This window comes from Hypomesus nipponensis, chromosome 18, assembly GCF_054491055.1.
Source record: "Hypomesus nipponensis isolate SF chromosome 18, ASM5449105v1, whole genome shotgun sequence".
NCBI classification, from domain to species: domain Eukaryota; kingdom Metazoa; phylum Chordata; class Actinopteri; order Osmeriformes; family Osmeridae; genus Hypomesus; species Hypomesus nipponensis.
Genome location: NC_140378.1, coordinates 13,523,274 through 13,546,291, shown reverse-complemented (window position 1 = coordinate 13,546,291; position 23,018 = coordinate 13,523,274). Strand labels below are relative to the sequence as shown.

The following is a 23,018-nucleotide window of genomic DNA, read 5'->3' as shown; positions in this document are numbered from 1 at the left end:
GTTTGATAATCAGTCAGATCCTATGCAGTACTGTGAGACATTTCAGGCGATGCTGGATTACAGGGGGTTTGGATATGCAATTTCAAAAAAGGACAGAGTGCTCAATCGAGAGCAAATTGAACATGACAATGAATAAGGGGAAACAACAGGTATGGTAATTCCTTTCACCCATCATCTACTGGGTTCCCTGAAATCTGGACACTGCTGTCTAACAATATGGAATTTGTCAAGGAGCTGTACGATTCAGAAGATGCTAAAGCCATCAGAGTTGTTGTGTTTTGTTCTGTGGCTTTTTTGAATGTCTAAATTGCAGATTCAGTTTAAATCAAAACCATGCCCCTAATTATAAGACAGTCCGTCAAGTTCCAAACAAGGGCATAGTGTTGCACAAAGAGGGCTTCAAATGTGTGACCCTTAAAGGTTACAGTAAAGAAACATGGCTTCAGTCAACAGTGTGCCTCCACAAAGCCCTGCTCTTGAGGAGGATGTACAAACCAGTTGCCATTGAGTCTCGGAAGAAGAGAGACCTGGCCAACCTCATCTGGCAGAGGTACAGGACATCTCCCAAAACAACCCATGAATCACTGAAGGGAGAGATCTCAGACCAAATGGTTCCCTAAGCCCTCTGGTTCTGTTTCCCTGTCCCAGTACTCCGAGTCACACCCCAAAAATGATCAGAATCAGCCGTTTCGTGTTTCAGTCAGGCATGGGTATGAGGCAGAGAGATGGAAGGAGAGAGGGGAGTGAATTGGGGGTATCAAGGCCCCAGACAAAGGGGGGGACACTACTTTCCCAGGGTTCTGACAAGTAGAACAGCTGAGATTCCTTGTCCCGACCCCCCTCCTTCCCTCACCTCCCTTCGCCTCCATGTCCCTTTGCCCAAGGATGCTTCACTGGTCCCACACAGATGTGTGAGGGGGAGAGGGGTGTGATGTTGTGCCAAGTGGGGAGTGTTGTGTAATGAGAAAGAGAAAAAGAGAGAGAGGCGAGGATAAACAGAGAGTATGAGAGTACGATAAAGAAAGAAGAGAGAGAGAGAGAGAGAGAGAGAGAGAGAGAGAGAGAGAGAGAGAGAGAGAGAGAGAGAGAGAGAGAGAGAGAGAGAGAGAGAGAGAGAGAGAGAGAGAGAGAGAGAGAGAGAGAGAGAGAGAGAGAGAGAGAGAGAATGAGGGCAGAGGCAGAGTTGATTCCGGGGTGATGTTTTTTCCACTCCCAGCCAGCCGGACTGATGATGGTGTGGGTGCAGCTGTGTCCTCTACTGCATGGGCTCCCCTCTCGCTCCCTCATCTTTATCATTCTCCTTCACTACAGTACAGTCTTTCACAGTCTACAAACACAGTTTAACTAGCATGCTTTTCACAGAATAAGCACAAACATGAAATCCAATCCATCCAATTTGGGCATGAAATCTATACTGACTACATACAGAATAACTAATCATATGTCTCCCAAATCTGAATCATGTGAAATATTTCCTAATTATACATTATATTTCCCTAGGCTAAAGACATTCATGTCAGAACAGTGTATCTATCCATCAGACCTAACACAGGAAGAACATCATTAGTGAGCTAAGTTGATTTTACATTCTAACATTATGGGGAAGGGGTGAGAGAACGCATAAAGAAAAGGTCTTCTTCATTTGGCTAATTTCATTTGATGATTTTTTTCATCAGTCTTTAGGTTGGTTGTGAAATATAGCATTTTGGTCACAGTAAGTCCATTCATGGTAGATAAAGGAGTACATTCTTACAGTTAACGTGAAAAATATGGCTCACATGTTCACTCTAAAAACGACAGCGTACGAAGTGTTTTGAGGTGACAAAACCTGTTTTCTACCCTCAGGCATGCCACGCCAACATGACTGGGATGGTTATTAGGGAAGTGGAGGGGCAAGCGTGGGTGGTAGCACTCTTGTCCTGCTATTTTCCAGACACATCAGGCCTTTGCCAAAGCTGAGAGCAGGTGTCAGCAAGATTCCAGGATCTCCCACAAAACATGGCGGACTTCGGAAAAGGCTGGCTTGAAGAAGGTTGACATCTGTTCATGTCTCCATACCAACACAGCTGGAGCGGTGTGATGTCATAGGTTGGCAGCTGTGGTTTTGGCTCTGCGTCTTCCAGGGGACGGGGGAGGGTGTGTGAGCAGTGGAAGCTCTCTGCGTACAGTAGGAGTGTGTGTGCTCCCACTGCAGACTAGACCTTACAGTACATGATCATTAGGACGAAATGAACTTGCATTCAAGTAACGTGTGTGGGTTTTTGTATGTATGTATGTATGTATGTATGTATGTGTGTGTGTGTGTGTGTGTGTGTGTGTGTGCGTGCATCTGAAGAACGATACGAACCTCAGAACAGGTTCCTATTCTAAGCAAAGGCATCGTCTTTCAGTCAGAAAGATAATATTTTTTGTGTGTGTGTTGTGTGTGCGAGAAAGAAGATGGTGAGGGGTTGAGGATTTAGAGAGAGAGAGAGAGACAGAGCGAGAGAGACAAAATTCAAGAAGAAAGCATAATAAATTTCACACTATGCCGCAAGGGAGATGAGATTCCATTATTTTAGGTTTGTCCTCTATTTTTCACTAATGCAGGTATTTCTGTGGAGAATATTAACTTAACACTCAGGTACAGTGTTGCCTCTGAAGATTTCTAATGGAATTGCCTTAAGAAAGGGCTTTATTTTACTGGGGCATGTTCAAAGACTCATAAGTCACAAACCATATAAGTGTGTGTATGTGTGTGTGCGATTGATCATGCATGCATGCCTGCAGGAGAGTGTACATGCATGTGGTAGAGTGTATAAATCACTTGGACTCAGAAGTGGACAAGTGGTAGGCGACAGTGACATGTTGATGGCTTGCAGACATCTTCCTGTATGATTCTCCAGACTGGGGGGTTTACAATAGCAGCCAGTGTGGCAATGTCGTCTGTCCCCCCACCCACACACCATCCGCCAAAACACAAACACACCGTTTTCTGTGTTGAGAAAAAGGTTACAGAGCAGCAGTGATGTTGTGTATCTGCTTGACCTCAGTCTAAAGCATGGGGCTAAATCCACCAGGAGGGTGCTTGAAGTAGGCATGTGTGTTTGAAAGGGGCGAGCATGTGCAAGTGTGTTTACTGGGGAGTTGCTATTTTTCTCTGTGTGATTTGGCTAATAAAGATGGACACGTAAGCCAGCTGACGGCTCTTGGTTCAAAGAGCCTCTCACAAAGCCACGTTCTCTCGCTCACTATCTTCTGGGGCTTTTTTTAAGTCGTTGAAGGCACTGCAGGCTTTTTCTGGGAAGCGCCTGTGATTACCTCTCGTTTAAGTCATTAGAACTGAGTAGCTCCTTTTGTAACTCTTGACAACTAGACGTGCTGCAACACGGACAGGCCAAATGAATATATTGGCAGGGGGAGCCCGCTCCCATGTGTGGGTGGGATTTATTTTCTTTCTGTCCACTTCACACTTCTGACTCTGACATTTCCTGTTTCTCCCTGAGGGTTATGAGGTCATAAGATATGAAAAAGGTTCCTGACAATCAAACAAGCATGTTATAATCTTGCTGTCATGTCTAACCTTAACATACTCACTTAAAATGGTACTGTGTGCAAGCAGTAGCTCTCTCCCCTGTGGACAGATTATAGATACACTTGAAGGCATAACATATAGAGTGTGTATGGAATAAAGACTTCAATGTCATATGTCCCTTTCGCTTACATCAGAAAACCAAACAATGAAAGCTATTGCTCCCATAATGCTTGCAAGTATGAGCCATATGTACAGTACCAGTATTATTTGTCGCTTAGTTTTGCTATTGCTGCCCTCTATTGAGAGTATTGTGCCCTGCAGGTACAAAACAGACTAAGTGAGGAAACTGTTGAGTGAGTGATGAACGGCAAAAATAACCGGATGAAAATACCTATATTTTGTTTTGTATCATTAACCAACACCATTGTGAAATCCTAAACCGATTGCCAAATGATTGCATCTGTCACAGTATCTTCGCACCAATATCGATAACTGTTATAAAGATCAAAGATCTGCCTCGGGTGCTACCCAACTGAGCCCCTTGACATTCAGCAGGTTTACTTGGTGGTGCACTTAAAACCCTTCACTGTTTCTAATGGAGGTCTAAAATGGCCACCCTTTGAGCATGGAGCAGCATTTTTGACAAGCACCCACGCAAATTAAACATAGAACTTGAACAATGTCATACATTCTGTTTATTTGACATATCCACTGGGATACAGTGGGGTGAACACGCTACAACACTATTCTTACTTGCAAGCCCTTCTCACTGAAGCAACACAGATATTTGGATGCCGTAATAGGTTTGTCCTCACACTGGTGGCTGAGATCCTGAGAGCTGCAATAGCCATTAGGACCTGGTATGGCTCACAGACCCCATGTGAGCAAACGCTGGAATCTGAGTGTGGCCACAGCTGTGCAATGTCATGTCCAGAAGTGGATGCCTACATGCCTGGCACATGCCTGAGATAGCCGCTGAATTCCTGTGCATTCCCTTACTACCAAAGCAACGTCTACGACTTCTCAAATAACACTGCACAAACGCACTCTCACACTTGCATATAGATGCCCTCCCACTCCAGCACACTGGACATCTATAACGTTCTGTCTCTCTCTCATGCACACAGACACACACATCAGCCAACCCTGTTCCCCACATCCTACTTAAGTCTGCTTTGTAGTGGGAAGAGGATGAGGGCATTAGTGTGACCCACACTGCTCTGCCTTCTCGCTGTCTGGGAGCGGCCGCAGCTAGAAGGCCGGCAGAATGACATGTAAATGTCTCTCTTCTCAATTGCCTGAAACATCAATTTCCACCCTTTTTAGAGGGCCGAATATCCGTTGAAAATTTAAGCAAACTAAATCAGTGGGATTCTTCGTCCTCTCTGGCCGGCCTCACAGCCATCTCCCTGATGTTCATCCCCAAGCGGGTGACCAATAATTAGCTATACTCAGAGGAATACCGAATGGTCCAGCAGCTTTATTCCCATTTAGCATTCTGTAACAATACTATGATAGATTAAAAGATAGATTACAACATGTAAAGACTTTTGTCGGATCTTGATGGTTATGGAGCAGCCTTTGGGTCTAAGGAAGGTTTAACAGTAAATAGTGTCTTTCAAATTAGTACATGAACTATACTTGAAAATTAGGCTATTTACAATCGTATTCTAACTTGATTAGCCATTCATTTGGTCTGTTGCATGCCAATTTCTCCTGCTGACTGGTAATTGTTGATTGCCACAAATACTCTCACAGTCTGACTGCTGGCCCTTTGACTAAGAGACTCAATTAGAAATTGAAAGAGAATGGAGTACAAGGACATACTTTGGAACTACCCTTTGATGCCGTCAGTGAACACAAAAGCTGAGAGTTCACACACAGTTCTATGGAGCCCCCTCTATCTGCAGAGGAACTGCGGAAAGAAAGACAAGAGAAAAAGAAAGTAGAGGGAGACTTTGGAGTCCAACGACGGTCAACTTTCTCCAAGGCTGTTAAGGATAGATTGTAGGAGAGAAGCAATGTCGATAAAAACAACATCTGTCTTCTAGACTGTTTCGCTCACTCCATACATTAAAAACTATTTTCTCCAGTTTTCCCAGTCACATTTGTTTTGTATTCATGGGTATCCAGTGGTGGAACATCAGACCTGCTTTCCATGGGAGAAAATGAAAAAGGGGATGTGATTCATGTCTAACATCTCCATATGATATAATGCATAAATAATGGATTGAGTGAGACGGTTATAGCCACTCTTGGATCTCCATCAAACTGCTAAAATGTCATCTTTCTGATGTGATAGTGGTGAAGATATTAAAGGACTGTCCCATTCGACCATATTTGTTTGGGTCCCTATCAGACTGCACTACAGAATAGAGGGATGTTTGTCAGGGTTTTATTTTCAAGTGGGAGAATCATATGCCCTTAGTCTTATCTGCTTTGGACAGGAAACCCACACGTCAGTATACAGACAACAATGTGAAATTGCTAAACTGAAACACTAAAATCGCTTTCATTTTTGCTTAACGGGTAATTTCATATCTGGATGAAGCACAGAAAAGAGAGCAGGCAAGGTTATGAGTGTGTGTCTCAGTTTGTGGGTCCTCGTGCATAAATTGTTGGGTAAAAATTACAAAGGCACAGCACATACTGAGCAATCATAACACCAAACACAACTTGTCTGAATCATGCATTGATTTTTTTCACCCAACTTCTTGAAACGTTCCTTTCTGTTTCCAATTTTGAAGACAGAATTGTCTATCAGGGTCTATATAATATAACTTTATTTTGCCTAGTCTTCCAAAAATGTAAACGAAGCAAGACAATAAAAGGTAGTTAGATATATTTAATAGCCTCTTTAGCTGTGGCTTGAGGGTAGACTGCATGGTGGGGTGGATAGAGGAAAACGAGAGAGATCCTCAGGTAAACTCAACACAAAGTGGACCCCAAAGTCATAATGACAAAAAAGTACAACTATACATACCACAGAATTACTAAGCTTTTGAGCCTTGGGCTTGTATGGTGTTTTTCTTTTTTTTACTTGGATAATATAATTGTGGAAAGTATTCAGGCAGTTCTCTTTGTTGTGAGTCCATTCTTAATCCTTTGGGATACGGAACTAACAGCAAAAGCACAACCAGACTGAAAAACCAGGGGGAACACTGTGCTACCAGAAGGTTTGTCAGTTCCCTCCTGAATTTTCTTTTTTATATATAACCAAAACTATAACGTCTACACACTGAATACTATAAAGAAAATAGTATTAAGTACCAGTATGTAGAGGGCATAGTTTTTGTCAAAGCAACTATTCATTAATTTTAACTAGGCTTTTTGGAGTCCTCCAAATGTGCTTTCTATCACTGGAATAATGTTAATTATATGAATACATTAGTTTGATTGTACAGCCATGGCCATAAGTATTGGGAGCGACATACATTTTGTGTTTGCAAAGCTTGCTGGGCCTTGGCATAAAATGACTGCTAACATAATATCAGTAAGTCATATCATCAGCACAGGGGAAAGTGTGAACTAGTTCTAGCCAGGTGAAATCACTCTATCATTCGGATTGGATTTTAAGTGCAGATTGACTGCTGTAAAAGAGGGGACTATTTGCATATATTGAAAATCTTCACCCCCAAAAAGTAAAAAAATAAATGAAATGTGCCTTATTGCATTTCAGTATTCTATAGAAAAATGGAAAAACATTTTCCTCCATTACTGAACCAGCCAAACACATTTGTCATTGCCAAACTTTATGGCGACGACTGTATATTTGTTTGATTATACATAACAGTAAAGAAACATATTGAATAAATACCAATACAGCTAACATATTGCAGTTAACACCATGTGAGGTGATACAGCATTGGATAGTGCAAAGTACAAGCCCACTTTAGTTTCAACCTTACTCGTGGTTATGTCCATTTGTCACTGTATCCACATATGGAAGGCAGAGTAAAAACATGGGCGTTGTGCAGCTAACTAAGTGTGAACATACATGTAAACTTAGCCAAGTTTTAGCAGATAAGTCTTTCTCCCTGCACACACAGACACTTAACACACTGTGCCGTGCGAATCCCTGCAACCGTGACTACCAGTCAAAGCACAAACAGATTGTAGCAGGATCAGAGAAAGAAAAAAAGTTTGAAAGAAAATGGCAGCGATATCTGGAGTGTAAATCTCAGCGTGAGAGAAAGAAAGAGTGAGGGGACAGAGGGAGAGAGCAGTAAATTGATGGCCTCCATATGTTCACAGATGTTGGGGTCGTCCAGTGAATGACACCACGCAGCACAGCCTAAGAGGCAGCTACAAGGTAAGGCGGATAAGGTGGCTTAAGATGGCTCCCGTGTGAAAGATGGTGTGAGGGATGGCTCGTCAGTCAGGCTTCTGTTGCTGTACACGGATGCATAGTTCCTCCGCTGGCTGGGAGGTTTTCAGTGGTGCTTCTGAGGAAAAGAGAGCAGGGTTAATTGCGGTTAATAATCATACTATTAATCCAGAGACAGTGAAATGCCAGTTTGCTACAGAACTATGTGATTCTCATCAGACGTTTAACAACGTTAAATATGATATTTTACTTGATGAGTTACAAATAATGGGTGTCAATGTGTCTCACAAATGTCGTGATGACTGGTGTTGTTATCTATGGCATTTAATTTAGTTGCCATTCATTTTGTATGTCCATTGATACTAGGTATCTTTACAGAAATATTGAAGATTTAGGGGAACTATTTTTTTTTTTTTCCTATTTACTCTTAATTCTTCTTTACCAAATGCAGTACAAATCATGTACTTTTATCCCCTAATCTATTGCAGTATGATGAAATGTAAACTAGCACCACACAACTATATTGGGCTTCCCTGTAATTCAGACATCACTCTTGGTGAGGGAGCAGATGACAAGGAGAAGAGGATAGGGACTCCAGACATGGGATATGCAGGATTAATCCCTGTGTCTTTATTACATTCACACTCAACACACTGGGCAGCTGGCCCCTACCATAGGGACATAGGGCAGGACTCAGTGTGTGTGTGTGTACAGTACACAAAACTAATTATCCATGAATGGGGTTGTCACTGAATGACTGAACTGGGTATTCAAACAGCTGAATCAAATGTGGGGAGTATTGTATAAAGTCACTGTGTTGTTTGCTGTATTGACTGCATTGTACAGTCGTTTTCTAAGTATGTGCCAATGGCAGGATCTCCAATAGCAGATTGAAGCCAATAATTATCTGACCATCAGAAAAATCTGAGGATTTAAAAAGCAAAAATGACTTTTTATTTCTGAATACAAAATTGGGTAAAACTGCCATGTGACTCAGAGTCAGATCAAGATTAAAAACAGACACATCCAGGAGCTCTGCACGTCAGCTGACCTCCTGAACAACAAGTATTGCATAAAAAATAAACGTTGTTTTATTTTTCTGCCAACTACAGATCAAAAAGACTGACTCTTGTTCTTAGCCCCGGATCTTCGCCACGCTTGTAATCACCTAATCTGGTGTAGATTTACATCCCTTGGCACTGTCTTCACACAGAACCTTGACGCTAACGCTAGGGTGCAGGTATTTCAAAAACAACTGATCCACCCAAGCTGTTGCTCTATCCTACTGCTGCCTTTAGACAGTTTAGTAAACAAGTATCAGGACTCAGTCGTCTGCATAAACACTCAACTTTAGACCAAAGTTATGTGTCAAGTGATCATCTTTGCTTCATGCATGTGGATTTTAGTTCAAGTCCACAGTACATCAATGCTATTTTCACTGGACTGATACAGTACTGTAGCTTGCAAGCAAGGATGTCAAAAATCTGAAATAGGACAAATACCTCTTTTGAAATACAGAACGATAGTCCTATCATAGCAGTTGCTGTTTAACATCCACTTGTGTAGACAAAACTGAATTGGATTGTAACCCGATTCATTGGAAGAGAAAAAGGGAATTAATCATAAAAGGAGGTTGAAGAGTAAGCAAAAGAATAGCCCGGAGAGTAATTAGTCTATAAAAGCGCCTTTGTTTATTTTCTCCTAGCTATTGGAAAGGCTTTTCCCTGCTTTACAACAACAAAGAAGGACTGGAAGAGAAAGTTGGGATATTTAGGAGGATGTGCGCTCCATGCCTGATTTAACTTTGCAGCACAGCACAGATGGCTCAGTGGGTGAATTTGCATCGTCAGTGTTTTCCAACCTAATCCCCATTCTTACGAGGTTACCTGGTTTACAAGCAAGTTTAATAAGCGTTCACTCACTATGATCATATGCACATTATAAGCTCCTTTTGTGCACAATAAAATAAATAAATGAGGGAGAGAAAAGAAATTTCTGTTTAGGAGAGAATAGCAGGGGTATTGCTGTGCAGCGGGTTGAAGACATCCCAGCTGCATATTTGGGTAATCATCGTGGCTGCCTGGTGGATTTGCACACAGAAATGATGGAAATAGGCTGGCTCCAGCAGCCCAAATCTTTGTTTTATCCGTAGTTTTATTGGGTTCTTTTAAGAAACACAAATATGAAAATGTATCAGTGCAGCATAATGCACAGTAGCGCATTAAAAAAGGACACATTCTATTAAACCAACAGGCCTGCTCACTGGGTTTTACACAAGGAGTTTACATTGAATTGGTGAGTGAGACCTTGCAGGTGTGTTTGAGTTGAACATACACTACTCTCTTAGTAGCTTAAGGGTGCCTATGGATGTGACTATGGCTTTATCATATTGTAGTATGTCTTTAAATGTGCTTAAAATAAATGGTTTGGTTCTTTTCGTAAAGCACAAGTAATCCCATACTGATAAAAAAAACTTATCTTAAGTTAACTTTAATACCAATTATTATACCAGCATTATACCAATTATGTTTTATTATTAAGAGGATTTAGGGAATAGGCTAAGTAAAGAGAAATGTACACATGTTTGGTTATTACATGGCATTCGGCTATTTATCAATATAAGTAAAATTGAATTAGCCGAACTGTCAGGACATAACTAAAATATTAAAGAGTATCAGATCGCAGACAGTTAGTAGTAGGCAACATTTTTGTGAGACGAGACCGCTAACACGATCCAGGATTGATCTATCCTATATTGCCCTCTAGTGGCATACAATTTAAATTATTTTCTGTAATAGTGTGCAGCGTGCAGCAACTTTAATCCATTTCCAAGTCATGAGTCACGGATAACATCGACAGTATCTACACTGTTGAAATATTGTAGCAAATTTGGGATATTTAGAGTAGGCTAAAGACACTCCAGTAAACTGTCCTGTAAGGCATGTTCAAATGTTACTTATCAAGAAAGCTGCCCAATCGCCTATACAGTTGGAATAATGACTCTCGGCAGTTGCCCTATGCTTTTTGGGGGTACAAATGTAGAACATTATATTCACTCGCAGAAATAATCTTAGTGCAACTTTACTACGTTGTGTCCTCACCTTTCCTCCAGAGGACGCTAACACCCCTTCAAAAAGACACGTCCTCATGCAGGTGAGCCTATGAAGAAGGATGTTACAAGAAACTGCTAACACAATGAACTTGTTTGTCCGAAAATGGTTTAAGCCTACCCACTATGTGATTTCCGTAGTAAATTGACTGTTTTGGCATATTGTTAGGCCATCTAATATAATTTTGCGTATATCACACATCTGTAAATTGTATAGTATACTACTATACACATAGGCCTGCAGTAGGCTATACTACTCTAGCGTAGACTATGGAATTGTAGCTAGACTACTGTATATGCTACAGAAGCTCATACTCTTTTAACTATTCTCCTTTGACTTCTTAAAGTAGATAAAGTAGAGTAAAAATGGTAACCTAACTTATGAATAGGCCTACAGTATAATCAACTGAGAAAATCTGTCGTTATTATTCAAACAGTTTCAAAACACGACGACATACAGTCATGTGCAAAGCATCGGCTGGTGGAACCCACACTGAGGCAAAATCATGTTCAGTTATGTATCGACAGCATTCTGAACCAATCATAAAAAAGTAAAGCATGTAGCTATACTGTGATCAACCAATGGTAATACATACACGGCTGTAAAACCGCGTTACAGCCTCACATGGGCAGGCTTTACAAATCTTGATGGGTACAGGCGGTAAAAGAAGCAGGAGAGCACTGGGTCGGGAATTCCGTTGCCGGGTTACCCCCTCAACGTTCATCAGCATCAAGATTCCTCCAGACTTTTGACATCAAAGGTAAAGGAAATTAATTTAAACGCGGCTGTCTGTTGTAAGTGCCGTGCCGATAATACCTTTTTGTTTAGAGGAGAATATTACAACTCTGCAAAGGCTTGCCTACCCCTGCACATTAATCTTGTTGTAGTATTTTATGCAGGGATATAGTGCCATAGGCTATAGCCTAGGCCTACTTCTAAGCTGTAGCCTACGTTCAGAGTGGATGTTTGGGAAAATGTCACTTTACTTGAAAACATTTGACCTTTTGATATTAAGAGATGCCCTTTTGAAATTACAATCGCCTCGCTTTTGAAATCTGACGATGAACTGTAGGTTTCGCGTAGGTCTACTGTGTAACTTAACGTTTATCATAATTAATTATTCTACATTCATCAAAGCCTATGCTCTATTTCGGGTAGCCAGTATGGCTGGATGTGCGCTGAAGTTGATAGACGTCGGTCTGATCATGTAGTCTATAGGCTAATTTAATTGAGAGCATATAGATTAGTTCGTATTTAGATGGGCTTGCCAGTGCATGTCCAAAAACAGTTGTCTATGACAAGAGAACCCTAAACCTTCACTTTATGTTGACCCCCCCCCCCCCCCCCCTCCAGTATTGCAGGCTTGCAATAGAGGCCTCTCTATAGGATGGGGAATGGAAAATCCTACTTGAATTCGATACTTTGGTATTCATGTTGCTTCCAAATAGATAGATAGGTATTAGTTTAGTGTCACAGCTGAACACTATCTGTTTTTCAACTTGACTCTGAGACCTCAGTGTATTAGTTTACCCCAAGCCCCCCCACCCCCCACCCCAGCATTGCAGTCTTGAGGAAAAACTCAAACTGTATTCGCTGCTGGAGAGCTCTTTGACGCCAGTCCTAAAGGATGACCTGCACTCTTGTTTGGTTTGATTTCCATAGGCATTGTTGCCAGTAACATTTACCATAATTTGCCCTTGAACGATGGCAAACAGTATGTGGACTCAGATTTGTTTAAGGGTTAGTTTCAAATACAGTATTGCTTAACTACTATGGCCATGCATATTTGATACAGAAGGCTTTCCCCTAAAACCAGATTGCAGCATTGACAGACACGGGGTATGTAAGGCTTGTTCCTGGCCAAGTGCTGGCAGCACAGACCAACAGCCCCTGCACCACATGCTCTCCCCGCCTGATCTGCCACCTCAATATGCTGAGGCTTTTACACTTCAAGCTGTGACATCTCTCTACTTGTACCCGTGTGTCACACATGCACATAACACATTAACAACCTCAATGTCAAATATGTAAGGAAACACCTCTGAACTGGAATGAACATAAACCATCACTTAGGAAATGGAGACCCCTTGTGTAAAGTGTCAAATGTACATGATTATCACTGGGTTTTGGAGGAAACAGCAGGGCTACTGGGTTTCTACTGACTCTCCTCTTTTGACATCGGTGACCTTTCCGTAGAGCAGAGTTTCAGCAAAGTGCTCGAATGTCTGAGTCATGTGGACTAAGCCCCTCAAAGCAATGTCACCATATACACCTCTGTGACAGAAACTGGAGCCTGCCTGTCAAAAGGGTCCCTCTCCCTTTTAGTGACCCTGCTTTGAGAGATGATCTTATTCAACCTTCAAGTCCCTCTGATGGGAAGATTCACTTTTCTTTTAGGAAGTCAGGGTTGAGTTATGCCATTACATACTGCAATGCTCTGCCTGTGTCCAACCACTGTGCTAACTACCCTAAGACCATTATGTCTTCTGTCAGCTTTGAGTGAGTTTACTGACTGGGGACTTGGCTAAAACAGAAAAGTTAAATAACAGCATCATACCTACTAACGGGGGAGATGCAAAAAAATGAACCAAGAAAATATTTGATTTAGAAATGTGTTTTTTTGTGATCTCATATGCTTGTGCGTATTGTGTGTGTTCATGCATCCAGTGTGCGAAACATGTTCACTTGTGTGTGTTTGTGTACAGAGGGATGGGGGAGGTAAAATGAGACGCTCCTCCTTCATGACTCTCATTTACTATCTGCACTTACTCACAATTTTTATACCATCACATGGTCTCATTACCTCTCTTCATCCCTTCCCCACCACACACACACACACACACACACTCAATCAGTCACTAAGAGCTATGCTGCTATCCACAAAGTCTGACTCCCTGGTTAAAGAGAGAAGAATCACAGCTAGTGCAGGCTAGCCTCCTGTGGACATCATTGGTTCTCTTTCAGGTGATCTTATCCTCCCTTCTCTTCACCATCATCTTGGCTGGAAGTGAAAGTGCTCTAGGCATCTGCAGAGGACTCAGGTGGGTGCTGAAACAACTCAATGACACTAGTGTGTTGTCTCCTTTAAAGCACTGGCATGTTTCTGGCAGATGTATGGAGATGGAATGCTGCATATTTTGGCTTTAGATCAAGTTGTTCTTGTAGGGTTCCTGTGGGGTTTTTTTTAGAAAAGGGATTTGTCATACCATGACGTTCTCCTGACCTACTAGGCTTTATTAAACACAGACAACAGTGTGGTGTAGCATGTATGCCCCTTTGTCAGAGATGGTCTGATGGTCATATGTCCTCTGATCGCATAGATATTTCAGAATGGTTTATGTTGCTGTACTTAATATGCGTATGGTGAATGAAATGCTCCTTTTTTCAAGGACAAACAACACCCCAGTTCTATAGCGTACTTTCTATAGTCTTTACAAGGGTGCCTGTAAATGCTGACTGTATTTCTAGAAGTTGTCGAGCATGCAGTTAAACACTGCAATTGGTACCAAGTGGTTGGTTTATTCAGCTTTTTTTGCGCATTGAATGTGAGATTGGGATTCAGTCCAAATCTGGATTGCGACTGTTGCATTGTTTGGTGCAGTAAGCTGTTGAACACAGGGAGGACTGTGCATTTTGATAGCCAAGTTCTTTGAGGAGAAAACAATTACCTTCATTGATTACAAATCTCCATTATATTGTTTTCTCTGTATGGTTAGAAGCTTGGCACAAGGCAATGGAGAGTTTGAAAAACCAGTAGCAGGCTGGTTTAAATGGGGATATCTAGCCTATTCCTCAAACCGTTTGGATTTTATTTGTTTGTCTGCATTGGATTGGGCTTAAAGTACTGTTGAATGCCGAGGCAAGTGTATTTGGCACAGCTGTTTGTAGTTTCATCAGAAGAGATATGATTTGGCTGTTGGTGCTCCACACACTTACAAGGACTGCTCTTTGAACAGTTCCACAATGTACCCAGTGAAGATGTAAGCGGGAAAGGTCGCGACCCATACTCCTCGCGAGCCTTGCTCTTTCTGGTAAATTGTACATTAAGGGCCCACTGCACCTGGGGGCCAACAGACCCACTGGCTTATGACAGATATGAGATGATGGCACTGTCCTTTTCAAGAAGCAACCATTAAAGCTAATGGGCTACATTGTGGGTCATGGATTTATTGTTCTCTAATGGGATGTGATTTTACCCCACGTATAGGGGAAGGTTTTTACTGCTTCCAGCAGTATGATGCAAGCTACAGTAAGAAAATAATTGACTGTGTAATGTATGTGAGGCTGTTATGCAATTTGCTGTACCACCATTGCCTGAATTGCAGGTGAAATGTATTAAAGTGTACATATAAAGTGACATTTAAGCAAGCCTTGCTGCTCGAAAATTCCTCTCCTGCATTGACTGTCATAACATCTCATCTCTCAGTGTTTTTCCTCTGGTGTCACATGTCCTCTTGTTTCCATTTCAGTTAGCAACATTAAATATTGAGTAATGTGAAACAAAATCATGGACAATATAAAATGGTTTCACAATTTTGATTTGGTCAAAGTAACCAATGGACACATATTATAGCTACAGCTATAGCTCCATTCCTCAAAAATGGTATTTGATGCTAGGATGGAACTAAAATGTACTGTAACTTCTATGTCTACAATGTGTATTACTCATATATCTCTTGTTTTAACCACTGTACAATTTGCTACGGTATTAATTTAGTATTTAAAGCCGAACAATGGATTTTGGTGTTTCAAAACCCATTGACATTGTATGTTCAGCTTGTGTTCTGCTCCTCTCTCTTACCAACCGTCTCTGGAGGAGGGGATCCCTCTCTGAATTGCTCCTCCCAAGGTTTCTTCCATTTTTCCTCCCGTTGGGAGTTTTTCTGAGAGTTTTTCCTTGTCTTCCTTGAGGGTTTAGGTTGGTTGAGGGGCAGTTCTATGGGCGTATGTGAAGCCCTCTGTGACATGCTTGCGTGTAAAAAGGGCTATACAAATACATTTGATTTGATTCTTTTTTCCATAGTGACATACACAGGAGAATTGACCATGCGACATCTTGATCTATAATCAAATGCTCTACCCCTGAGCATGACCTTTTCTCTCATAGCCTTTTTTTACTTCATCAACTATGACATAAAAATGATCAGCTCTAACAAAGGTCCAAACCATCCTGGGATGCCATAGCTGCTTGCCCAGTGCTGATGTGTAGGATTCAGTGTTGCCCATGTGATGCTTGTGTAATGACACATCTTTCCACAGGCCAGGATTACAGACCTTCTATAATTGATTTTGTATGTAAGTGAAGGGGAACAAATAACCTATAGAAGCATCTAGAACAACTGCCGAAACATGGCATTAGTGCCCTAACCATTCAGCCGTTCTAAACTGCCTTTGGGACTTGTAGTCTCTTGCCAGCCACACAAAAGACTCACCATATGCACATACTGTAGCATATGGAACTCATATGGGACACATTTTGCAGAGTAGGAGATGGTACAGACTGTACAGACAGATGTCTCATAGGCAAGTGGTGCTGACCAAGCAAAAACTACCTCGGAAATGCAACTGTTCTAATGCATTCAGTGTATTTGAAAGTGCAATATTCAGATTGATGTGGTCGCGGCTTGATCATAGTTGCATACATTTTATGTTAAAGGCTACACATTGTACGTGAGTGAGTTTTGTGCAGCTCACCCTCAAACTTCTGGTGTCTCTGGGGAGGCTGTTGTTTGGAAGCATTTGTCTATCCCTGTTGTATTTACACACTTTCCCTGTGACACTAGCATGAGGAGCGTGTGAGACTTTCAACACTGCAGCTGATATTCACAGCTGTGAATTCTAATAAAGTGGCGTCTTAGACCGCAGTGATTACACAATTATCTGTGTCATAAATAAACGCACCATCGATTTATTAGATATTTCTGTTGACTCTGTATTGCTACATGAATTCATTCATAATCCAGGCTTTTCTCCCGGCAATGAAATGAACTTCCTCAAGTCAGAGTTGCTGCGTGGGCATTCTCTCTCACAGGGTTGCACAGGGCTCATACACCTCTCTCGCCTCGCTCTCTCTCGATCGCTCTCTCTCTCAATCTCTCTCTCTCTCTCTCTCTCTCTCTCTCTCTCTCTCTCTCTCTCTCAATCTCTCTCCCTGCCTGCTTTCCACTCCCTTTCCTGCTGAGAGCAGATGATGATGGCATGAGGCAGCAGAAATGTGAGCTGACGGATATCCATCAGGCGTCCTCTCTCTGCTCACGGGTGAGCGCTACGGACATTCAGCAGATCGACTTGAATTTTCTCCCAGACGCACTGTCATTGCAGGGGAGCAAGCTGCAGAGCACCCTGTGTTTGGGTATCCTCGCTGTCGATGCTGCCCATCTTACTGGTGTACTGTATGTCTTCTTCACACAGTCCTATGCAATGGCATTGTTAGCCAATAGAGAATATACCACTGTCTCCAAACTCAATTTACCTGAGATGTTCACAGCAGTGATAGGCTACTTTAGGTCAGGAAGGAAGGCAGCCATGTGAATAATACTCTGCAAATTCCATGTTTTATTGCAGTGTCTACACTGCTGGCTTTCATTTTCTATCAGGAAAATTCCACTTGGCTGTCTCTCTGCTTTACTGGCTGTAAAAAGGACGGCAGGCAAGAGGCAGGAGAAGGTTGGCCTCCCAGGGCTCTCTGCTAGTGTGAACACACACACACACACACACAATCAAACAGCCACAGAGCAGGGACAAAATGGAGAGGACACCTGGGAATGTGGTATTATTAGATCAGAAATCAGGTTACTGTCTCTTTTAAAATTGAATGCCCACTCTGCATTGGTGTCGGTGCAGAAGAAGATTGACAAGGTATAACATCTTGTTCTTGACAGTCAGATGTCAAGTCTTGATTACAGTCTCTATTATGATTATTTTGTACTAACTTGTGTACAAACAGATGTAGATAAACTTGTATAACTACTCTACCACGCCCAATTCTTGAGGTTGGATCAGTCTAGGGCGAGCCAAATCATGAAATCATATAAGTCTATAGGTGAAAGACCGCGAGGCCATCCTTAGCTGTTCTCATTTCCTTGTCCCTCATCTGTGTCATCTGTGGTTGAATGAGTGCACCATCTACTGGTCAGATTGCAGTATGGAATAGAGCTCATTCTGCGTTGCCTGAACAGTATTGTGTTTCTTCTTCACACACTATACTTATTAGAATAGTAGCACGCAGAGAGGGCACCCAATGACATTCAAGGACATTGTGGACATTTTGGAATCCCTGTGACCTATTTTCTCAGCTGAGATGTGAATATCAACGTCAGCCATCTTGATGACTGCTGGATGGTAAAGGGCCACATCACTATTATTTCTGGGGACACTCCTGCCTTGAATTCAAATGAGATTAGGAGGATGTCACCATATAGTTGTTCCTCTCTATCATGGGTGTGTTCATGACCTAGTCCTTGGCTACACCACATACAGAGTTTGTAGAGCTGGAGACAGAAAAAGCAGTCTTGCACCTTTTCCACAATGACATGGTGAATATTGCATGTATTAGCCTACGGATCACCACATACACAGACAATTGTTTAATGCTTTAAGGATTGCAGTTTCCCTCTGTCCACTGATAAGATGTATGCGGAAAATACAAAAGAAAACTCCAACTCATCTATTCCCCGAATTTACCCTTGTACATGTCCACCCGCTATGTAGAGACCGTGTACTGGGGTTTAAAACAACATAATCTCCAGAGTGGATTGGGATGATAATCCACGAATACTGTAAAATACTTTATCAAGAAGAGATTGTTACATTTTGTAACATGATTGAAACATGTGACATATAAAACCTGGTAGCAGTAAATTTGGTGCAGTGATTACGTTGTGATGCAAGGATAGGGTGAAATAGTTTGACATTAGAACCTTTTACAAAACAGGGTTGGATGTACTTTGCAATATAAGTGGATGTTCATTTTAGCTCTATTTGGACCGACACTTTTCATGTTTTGCTCGGAACAAACTTGCTTTCTCTTCCATCACCAGGTGAAACGGGTGACAGGTGTCAGTGTGACCCCCCACAGCAGGCATCGTTTGCTCCTCTTCACCAGGGACTCATGTATCCTGAATCGACCACAGACTCCCCAGCACGCCTCTCCCATCGACAACATGCCTCCCCAGGCATGATCTACAGGTAAGATCAGTTTCACACGTCACATGCTACACACGTCACACTGTCTCTTCACCTTACAGTAACTAACCATTCACATGCTGTAAAGACTTACATTAATTCATACACAGTGTGGTTAGATTTAGTGATCCAATGTTCCACTCAGGCAAACATATTGTGTATATTTGTAATTACTGTGCTTATCATGTTTGTTTATTCTATGTGAAACTCTGTTGTATGTGTCTTATTGCTATGCTGTATCTTGGTCAGGTCGCAGTTGTAAATGAGAACTTGTTCTCAACTAGCCTACCTGGCTAAATAAAGGTGAAATAAAAAAATAAAAATAAAATATTAATCCACTCCATCCCTGCCATCAAATACTGCTTGAGGTCATCCCAGTACCATATGTACAGTAGGTTAAAGCAAGCCCATAACAAATAAGCTTTCATACAACTGAGCCTCGCGTTTATTAACCCACCTCTCTCTCTCTCTCTCTCTCTCTCTCTCTCTCTCTCTCTCTCTCTCTCTCTCTCTCTCTCTCTCTCTCTCTCTCTCTCTCTCTCTCTCTCTCTCTCTCTCTTTGTCTCTCTTTCTCTTTTCTTCCTGTCTCAAGTGCACGGTATGGGAGCCCAAAAAGACAGCTGCAGTTCTACAGGTAGGCAGTTTATTCTTCTGCATCCTGCAGTAACATAAACTCTCAGAACCTGCAAACAGATCATACAATATGCTTTTGGACTAACAACAAAATTCTGGTATGTTATTTCAATCTTATCCAGAAACCTCTCGCTTGACCAACAAACACTGGTCTTGACACATTTTGACAGCAGATGCTTTCCATAAAAATGCCATTACTGCACACCCCACAGTAAACCTATTGATATCAAGAGTTTTCTATTTAGGTTTAAAGTGACATTGTTGGCCAATGGTCTACATTTAATAATAGATAGCTGTGTTTTCAGATGAGCATCTGAGAGGCTAAGCCATTGGTTGTACAAACCTTTCCACACAACACAATGTGTGTCCAACAATAATGGTGATCTCTGCTGAGAAGGAATTGCTCTGCTATGCCTATTTATGTAGCCGCAACTATATGTAAACAAGTTTGTGTTTTACACACACATACTATACATTTACACATACACACAGCTCTTTGACAAGCAAAAAGGGCTTTTAGTATTCTTTCTCCTGGTTCAGACAATCAAAAGCTTTTAGTGCCAAGCTACCTAAATAATTTACTTCCGGGAGTATTTGCTGGGGTTTGCAGAACAAACCCAGCCTCTGATTGGCACAAAGAGGACTTCCTGTGTACCATGTAATACAAGGGGCGTGGCAAGTGGAGAGACTGTTACTGGTATGCTGCCTGAACCATCCCAGACTCTGAGAGCAGCGGTTTCAGACTGCTTCATGTCTGGCCAATTTAGGGGATAAAGGGCATCCTCTTCACAAACCTGGCCACCCTCAGCCGTCAAAATGAGCAGCGTGGTCCAGAACCCCTACATGAGCCGGACTCCTAGGTCCAGGGTAAGTGGAAGGCAGACAAGCTCTAAAGTTGGGAAGAAGGAATTGATGAAGGAAGGAAGGAAGAAAGAAAGGGAGTGCTGCATGGATGCTGCATGGACATGCTGCCCCTGAACTGTGAATCCTACCCTGTGACCTGCACAGTACCCTGGGCAGGGGCAGCAGGGTGCTGAAGGATGGTCAGATCAGATCTTTGCAGGGCTAGCAGCTCTATCCCTGCAAACCTCAGTCGAAGCCGCGTGATGCTCTTTTCTATCTTAGTCATCAAGACGAAGGAGAGAAAGCTTCTGAAATATTGAGTAGCTCTGGATCCACTGTAGAGGTTGCAGCTGGTGGGGAATATGGAGGCTGTCACGGAGAGAGAAATACTTAACTGTAGACATCGTGGAGAAAGGAGTCATTAAAATGGGCTTGTATAGTTTTTTTTTTCCCTGTAAAATTGCACCTTGGTACCGATTTAGGACAATGGTATGATGTTCCGTATTCCTTAAGGCAAGATCTGTGTTTTACTTGAACACACATGTTCTATTAAGAGTGTTCACAGGGGACGTGACTAATCCCGATTGGTTATACTGTCGCATCTCTTGGTCTGGATTATGTGCTTAGTCATAATCCTTACACATCCTTACACTTACTTTTATTGTGGTGATTTGATAAGTTGAAATGTTTCAGCATTTACGTTGTGTGACCACAGATTCTGTGAATATTGCTTGGGGGATTTTAGTAAATAGAAGGCATTTAATGTTTTTGTTATAGCAATATAAAGATGTGGCTTTTCATAAACCAATTTTACATTTGGACTTATTTTCATTCATGGTGTTAGTGTGGTCACAGAATGGACATTTGTGGTTCACCTTTGGATCTCCATACTGGAATAGTTCATCCTTGGTAACACTCATCTCTCTTGCACTATCTATTTTCTGACAATCCCAAGTTAGCAAACAGCTTTAACTTATTGGGAACTGGACTCAATTCAAGAAATATATCACTCAACGCATCCCTGCTCTGCCACCAGAAGTTGCGAAGAGCAATGCCCAACATTCCCTTTGGCATGCCACAGCACCCTCAAACTGTTGTTACTGCCACCGGATATGCCTCTGTGCATGCAGATGGGTCACAACGTTGAGAATACCTTGAACACACATACACAGACAGACACACACACAGACACACACGGACACACACATACACAGACAGACACACACACAGACACACAGACAGACACACAGACAGACACACACATACACATACAGACACTCACATACTATTTCAACAATCTATGGACACAACCGGTAAGACCCATCCCAATCAGTTTTTCAAGCAGCCATTGTTAGTGTCTCACAATGGGGTTAGGTGGAAGCGTGTGGCAGGGGGGGGGGGGGGGGGGGCTATGGGGATGGTGAGAAGCGGCTCTGATTACAGGCTGATGCATGGGGCTTTGTGGTTGGGGGTGGGGGTTGTCCTGTCACCCGCCCACCCGCCCTCCCACTCAGAGCCAAGTAACAGGTGCTATTTAAACTCACATCTCTGTCACACTCCCATCTCGCTTCAGCACCATCGATACGGCACCAACACTTGCTGCGTCCGTCTTGTCCGTCTGCCTGTCTCTCTGTCCACTCGTCGGTCTCCTTCCTTCCCTGCTTGACACACCACCGGCCGTGGGCACAAACCTGTGTGACCGTGGCTCTGACCGGGTTTGGAACGAGCGCGCTGGGGAATGTTTGCAAGCAGCCTGAGCGAGGTGCGAGGTGGCCATGCAGGCCGCCGCCTCAGTCGCCAGCTAAGTGCCCCTCCTGTTGACAACCTCCAGATGCCCAAGCCTGGAGGAGGAGGCGGAGGGGGCAGTGGGGCCCCACCGGGTCGGGACAGCGGAGGTATTCGTCGGAGCAGCAGCATCAGTAGTGGCGGTGGCGGCACCGGGGGCAAGATGCTGTCCCTGTCGTCCATGAGCGAGAGCATGCGCAGCGGCCTGAGCTGCTTCCTGTCGGACCAGGCCTTGGAACAGGAGGAGCGGCAGCAGCGCAGCGACCAGCTGGCGGAATTTCAGCGCCTCCGAGAGGTGCGCGCCGCTGCCCAACTGAAAAACCTGGAGGACTTCCTCAAGATGAACGCTGTCTCTCTACGGGAGTGTGTGTCCTATGCCACAGGGATGAGGTACAGGTAAGTAAGGGTGTCTTAGATGACCAGTTTGAACTGGCTTGATGGCTTGACTGCTAATCTGGATGATGGTGTTCAGACACGAGACTGAGTGGAGGTTACATTCAGATGTTCTCTGGGTAATGCCAAATTAGGATTTCAAGTTCCATTGAGTCTTAAGATCCCATGGAACCACATTGCAACCATCATTTGGCCATGTACCACTGAACCATATCCACATTGGTTTATC

At 42.7% G+C, this 23,018-nt stretch overlaps 1 protein-coding gene and 1 long non-coding RNA gene across 8 annotated transcripts in view; one reads left to right on the top strand and one right to left on the bottom strand.

Moving 5' to 3' along the window:
* Window positions 1-6,380: 6,380 nt before the first annotated feature.
* Window positions 6,381-11,625, bottom strand: LOC146252262 (uncharacterized). Its single transcript, XR_014732006.1, has 3 exons — window positions 11,547-11,625; window positions 10,943-11,000; window positions 6,381-7,959 (listed from the first exon to the last, which is right to left on the bottom strand). It is a non-coding gene; the product is annotated as an uncharacterized LOC146252262 (long non-coding RNA).
* The window catches only part of LOC146252261 (voltage-gated potassium channel subunit beta-2-like), a 39,514-nt gene continuing 28,087 nt past the window's right edge, over window positions 11,592-23,018 (top strand). For 4 of the 7 annotated variants that reach the window (XR_014732005.1, XR_014732004.1, XM_084679208.1 and 1 more), the window contains exon 1: window positions 22,190-22,792. Coding sequence is in view for 5 of the 7 variants with exons in the window: in XM_084679208.1 (XP_084535334.1) it covers window positions 22,350-22,792 (443 nt within the window). In the remaining 2 variants the exon portion in view is untranslated. Of the gene's footprint in view, window positions 11,712-18,990; window positions 19,139-19,727; window positions 19,770-19,826; window positions 20,636-22,189; window positions 22,793-23,018 lie in introns of those variants that run through there. The other 3 variants (XM_084679212.1, XM_084679211.1, XM_084679213.1) reach the window with 2 other exon arrangements.